This window comes from Coregonus lavaretus, assembly GCF_964263955.1.
Source record: "Coregonus lavaretus genome assembly, contig: HAP1_SCAFFOLD_9709, whole genome shotgun sequence".
Classification (NCBI taxonomy): domain Eukaryota; kingdom Metazoa; phylum Chordata; class Actinopteri; order Salmoniformes; family Salmonidae; genus Coregonus; species Coregonus lavaretus.
In genome coordinates this window covers 1-5,839 of record NW_028161729.1, presented here as the reverse complement: position 1 = coordinate 5,839, position 5,839 = coordinate 1, and the positions used below count along the sequence as shown (strand labels likewise).

At 44.8% G+C, this 5,839-nt stretch overlaps 1 protein-coding gene across 1 annotated transcript; it reads left to right on the top strand.

Annotated features, from left to right (window-relative positions):
- Nucleotides 1–1,785: 1,785 nt before the first annotated feature.
- LOC311120189 (roundabout homolog 2-like) lies at nucleotides 1,786–2,112 on the top strand (the record flags this gene model as incomplete). Its single annotated transcript, XM_084194806.1, has 1 exon — nucleotides 1,786–2,112. A coding segment is annotated over one exon (327 nt), but the record flags the coding sequence as incomplete, so codon positions are not given.
- Between the last annotated feature and the right edge of the window lie 3,727 nt (nucleotides 2,113–5,839).

Sequence of the window (5,839 nt, the reverse complement as noted above, 5' to 3'; positions counted from 1 at the left end):
TTGACACAAAGCTGTGAGGTGTGTCTCTTCTTATCTCTCCCTCTCTCATTTCTGCCTGATGTCTTTGATGTGGGAAATGACAGGGGTACATAGCTGGAGCTCAGCGTTACTGTATGTAATGAAAGGCTTTAAAGGAGCCATTACTGTATTTAATGAAAAGCTCTAAAGGACAAGTTACTGTAGCATTGCTGAGCTCTAAAGGACAAGTTACTGTAGCATTGCTCAGCTCTAAAGGACAAGTTACTGTAGCATTGCTCAGCTCTAAATGACAGGGTAACATCACTTTGAGACTGGTTGTTGAGCTGCTCTCTGCTGCTGTGTGTATCATCAGCACCTGCCTAGGATTACTTACTTACATAACCCACTCTATTGAAATGTCACCACTACCGTTTCGCTCTGTTCCTATGTATCACAATTCATTTACTGTCTTGTCATCTTCAGAGTTACACATACACATACAGATGATGTAATAGTGTTAAGGATAGTGGTGGAAAAAGTACCCAATTGTCATACTTGAGTAAAAGTAAATCAAATCAAATCAGTTTTGATTTGTCACATGTACCGAATACAACAGGTGTAGACCTTCCCGTGAAATGCTTACTTACAAGCCCTTAACCAACAATGCAGTTCTAAGAAAAATAAGAGTTAAGAAAATATGTACTAAATAAACTAAAGTTTAAAAAAGTAAAGTAACTTTTAACGAGGCTATATACAGGGTATACCAGTACTGAGTCATTGTGCGGGGGTACAGGTTAGTCGACCCAATTGAGGTAATATGTACATGTTGGTAGGGGTAGGGACTATGCATAAATAATAAACAGCGAGTAGCAGCAGTGTAAAGAAAGGGGGGATCAATGCAAATAGTCCGGGTAGCCATCTGATTAACTGTTGGGGGTAGAAGCTGTTAAGGAGCCTTTTGGACCTAGACTTGGCGCTCCGGTACCGCTTGCCGTGTGGTAGCAGAGAGAACAGTCTTTGACTAGGGTGGCTGGAGTCTTTGACAATTTTTAGGGCATTTCTCTGACACCGCCTAGTATAGAGGTCCTGGATGGCAGGAAGCTTGGCCCCAGTGATGTACTGGGCCGTACGCACTACCCTCTGTAGCGCCTTGCGGTCGGATACCGAGCAGCTGCCATACCAGGCGGTAATGCAACCAGTCAGTCAGTCAAAGATATCTTAATAGAAAATAACTCAACTAAAAGGGAACGTCAACCAGTAAAATACTACTTGAGTAAAAGTCTGAAAGTATGTGGTTTTTAAATATACTTAAGTATCAAAAGAAAAAGTATAAATCATTTCAAATCCCTTATATTAAGCAAACCAGGCAGCACCATTGTCTTGTTTTTCTTATTTACAGATAGCCAGAGGCACGCTCCAACACTAAGACAAAAGAAGCATGTGTGTTTAGTCCGCCAAATCAGAGGCAGTAGGGATGTACAGGGATGTTCTCTTGATAAGTGTGTGAATTAGACCATTTTCCTGTCCTTCTAAGCTTTCAAAATGTAACCAGTACTTTTGGGTGTCAGCGAAAATGTATGGAGTAAAAAGTACATCATTTTCTTTAGGAATGTAGTGAAGTAAAAGTAAAAGTAGTCAAAAATATAAATAATAAAGTAAAGTACAGATACCCCCAAAAGTACTTAAGTAATACTTTCAAGTATTTTTACTTAATTACTTTAAACCACTGATTAAGGATAAGGTAAAGACAGGGTACATGGTCCTAGCTGGCCTGTTGACCCCTACAATCCAGTGTTCTCAATTCTCTCTTTCCTCTTCTCTTCCCAGGATCCCGTCTGCGCCAGGAGGACTCCCCACCCCGGATCGTGGAGCACCCCTCTGACCTGATCGTGTCCAAGGGGGAGCCCGCCACCCTCAACTGCAAGGCGGAGGGGAGGCCCAGCCCCACGGTGGAGTGGTACAAGGACGGGGAGCGGGTAGAAACGGACCGGGACAACCCTCGATCTCAACGCATGCTGCTGCCCAGCGGCTCCCTCTTTTTCCTACGTATCGTCCACGGACGACGCTCCAAACCGGATGAGGGCTCCTACGTCTGTGTTGCCCGCAACTACCTGGGAGAAGCCGTGAGCCACAACGCCTCGCTGGAAGTTGCATGTAAGTGCAGCTCGTGTTGGGGCTTTTCTTATTTCCTCTGGGGCCCCTGGGCCTCTGGGGCCTCTGGGTTTGGTGTGAATGGAAGAGAAGGGAAGGGGGTTTAGTCTGGAGCTGGGGCTGAATAGAAGGCTCCAGTTTCCTACTCTATTTCCCCCTCAATGTGCTCATTGAGTTGGATAATCTCACAGGAGATGGTTCAGGATGTGTTTGGCCCATTGGCCCCAGTAGGCCTGAGGAGGCCTGGGGAAGAGTGGCCTGATCATCCAAGGGTGAGTGCTCCTGTAAAGAGCCCTTGGTAGGGGGTCAGGAGCTACAATAGGAACAAAGCTCTTTCTGTTGTCCTGCTAGCTCTGGTGTTTGTCAGGCAGATGGATCAGAGTGTTTATACACAAACCAGTTCAGTCATTGTATCTGTGTTCGGTCATCTTTTAGTGGAGAGAGGTACCTCAGTTGTTTCATTGGTTGTTGACTAGACTAGTGAAGCTCCTCTTTATTGCCTGCTAGACGGTCTTAATGATGGTCCTGCTTTGATGTGGAGGGGGCATTCCACCATCGTGAGGGTCAGTGACTATGCTGAAAGGTTTGGGACTAAAAGCTTTCAAACAGATAGACAGTGAATAATATACAGTACACTGTTGCTTATTCATTTAACTCTTAGCGTAGTGATCGGTGCTCTGTGTTGACAAATTTGTCCTCATGGTTTTTTAAAGGCTGGTTGGTTTCTGAGGTCAGATCTTAGACATGTTATCGGTGCTGTGTCTCTACTGGCTGGTCTGAGGTCAGCTCTTAGACATGTTATCTATACTGTCTCTGTCTCTACTGGCTGGAGAGGGAACTTTGAGAAGAGGATCTCAAATATCAACCGCTTCTCAAGCATGCCCAGGAGCTGTCACCAAGGCCCTCATTGTAATCTAATCGAGAGAGATGGGTTCGGGGGATGGGTGATGGTATTTTTTAGGGCACTGCCTGGGGCTGGAGGGGAGGATCTGATGGTGTGTAGGGGAGTGGGAATGAATACTAAAGGCTACATGAGAGGGCAATATACATTATGTATGTCAGCTGTGGAGTTACTATACTTTTATAGTATTTGGTTGTGGATGATCTGTATATTTATAACTCTTGATGTACCATCAGGTGCGTACTACAACACAGTAGTAATTAAAGATAATTGAAATAACCATAATTAAAAAGATGAATCAAAAATGATTTAATGGCTGCTTTCAAGGGCTCTGCCTTTGAAATGAGAGAGCCTGGTACCATGGGAGAACCGTGGGGATATAGTAGCAGTGTGTGTCACAGATGAGCGCAGCTGAAACCATACTCTGTGTGTTCGTGGTGGTGGGGACGGTGTCATGTCCTCATCTCCTCTTAGATCTTACCCCAGAGTCAGGCTCTGCTGCCCCAAACTGATGACTGTTCCTCTGCTGTCTATTATACACTCAGTCACTCACTCTGCATGGTTAGAGGCCTGCCTTCAGAAAGCCATAAGGCCTCCCAATGAATACATCAAATAGAAATGTAAAGGAAAAAGAACAGATAGTCAAACAGGGCACCAGTTTCCATAAATTGGAATGCTACAAATATTCCCCCCAAAAGTGGACGCTATAGGGTATTTATTTCAGAGGTGGGTTTTTCAAGTAGAAGAACAAGAGGCTTGGCTGGAGCAAGATGGATACAGGATGGGAGCAGTGCAGGCCAGAGTAGAGACAGCGGCTGGCCTGGCCCTGGCCACAGCACTGGGTTGCTTATTCTGTACGACGTTCAAAAGGACCCATAATGAAAAGGCTCTGAGCTGCAGCCCTCTCTCTGTCTGTCTCTCTCTGTCTCTCTCTGTCTCTCTGTCTCTCTCTGTCTTTCTTTGTCTCTCTCTGTCTCTCTCTGTCTCTCTCTGTCTCTCTCTGTTTCTCTGACCCCCATTCTCTACCGCTCATGCTCCCCCACATATAATTATGTTGTCGGAGCAACCAGGATAGAACCCTGCAGGAGAGAGAAGGAAAAAGCAGAGAAAACAGAGCACTGAGCTTTTACAAGACCTCGTTTAAACTTCAGGACAGGGACTGAGTACCCTACGTGCCATGGACTAAGTATACAGGCCTTTTTAAAAACCAATTTGGACATTGCATGCTTGTGTTTGCTGAAAAATGTTAGCCAAATCTTGATTTTATCCTAGTTTATCCATTTGACATTTTAACAGTTTATTCCAAGGACTTATTGGTTTAATTCCACTTTGAGTTCAAGACGTACCCAGAGCTTTTCTTCCCAGTGAAACTCCAGAGATGGAAGTTAACGCATGAACAGTGTTTACTCTACCAAGCTCTCAGAGCCCTGCAAGACATTAAAAGCAAAAAAACACAATTTCTGTACACTGTTATTCTAACGACCTGGCTTTTACAGTTCTCCTACACTTGAGCGACTGTAAACCTAATCCAAGTTTCAACAAGTCATGTTTTGCCAGGCTGGGGCGAGCTAACCCAGTTTGTTTGGTTTATCATTAATGACACACACAGTACAGAGCCACAATCTCTCCATCTGACCTTCTTAATATAGACGGGGTTAATGCATTCACCATGAATCCTGTTTGTCCTGTGTATATTATTATATTCTATACTAAACTATAGTATACTATACTTAAGCAATAAGGCACAAGGGTTGTGGTATATGGCCAATATACCACGGCTAAGGGCTGTTCTTATGCACGACGCAACGCGGAGTGCCTGGATACAGCCCTTAGCCGTGGTATATTGGCCGTTAAACACAAACTGACTGGCTGGCTGGCTGGCTGGCTGGCTGGCTGACTGGCAGGCTGACTGGCTGACTGGCTGACTGGCTGACTGGCTGACTGGCTGACTGAACCTGCTCTCTAGCAGCATACGGGCTGACTGGAGTGCTCTGACTGCACTGCAGGCCACATTAAGTAATGTACAGGATCGAGCTGCCTTTCAAAGAATGACAAAAATTCCCCACCCCAGGTTTTATGCTTTTTTCCCTCAAAACATAGAACTCTGGGACTTTTTTAACTGCATCTGTTAAAACAAGGATCAAAGCCAGAAACAGTTTTAGACTTGACGAAATAGAAAACAAAGGTATTCTGGAGTTAATGTGTCAACACTGTGTGGGCCAAGGAAAAGGATCTCTCTCCTTCTCCCCTTTTCACTCCTTCCCTTCCTTCCTTCCCTCTCTCTCTCTCTCTCTCTCTCTCTCTCTCTCTCTCTCTCTCTCTCTCTCTCTCTCTCTCTCTCTCTCTCCCACTCACACACACACACACACACTAACACACACATGCAGTGCTGTGTACAGTTGACTATTAACCTTGGCTGTAACAAAGTAGTTTCCTCTTGCCCATTGTACTGTACAGACTACAGAGTCCTGAGAGGCACTAAGAATAGCTTGCTGTTTGCGTGGAGGGGCGGTGGGTGAGACAGTGAAGTGAGGTAATGGACAGCACGCTGCTCCACTTGACAGAGAGATAACCCTGGGGCCTGCTGTTTGTCTAGAGGCCTGGCCTGGCCTGCTGCACAGAGCTACTGACCACACAGGCACAGCACAGCACAGGGCTCACTGCTGTACTCATGAACACATGGATAGACATTGCTCTCTGGAGTGTATATATATATATATATATATATATATATATATATATATATATATATATATATATACAGTGAGGGAAAAAATTATTTGATCCCCTGCTGATTTTGTACGTTTGCCCACTGAAAAAGAAATTATC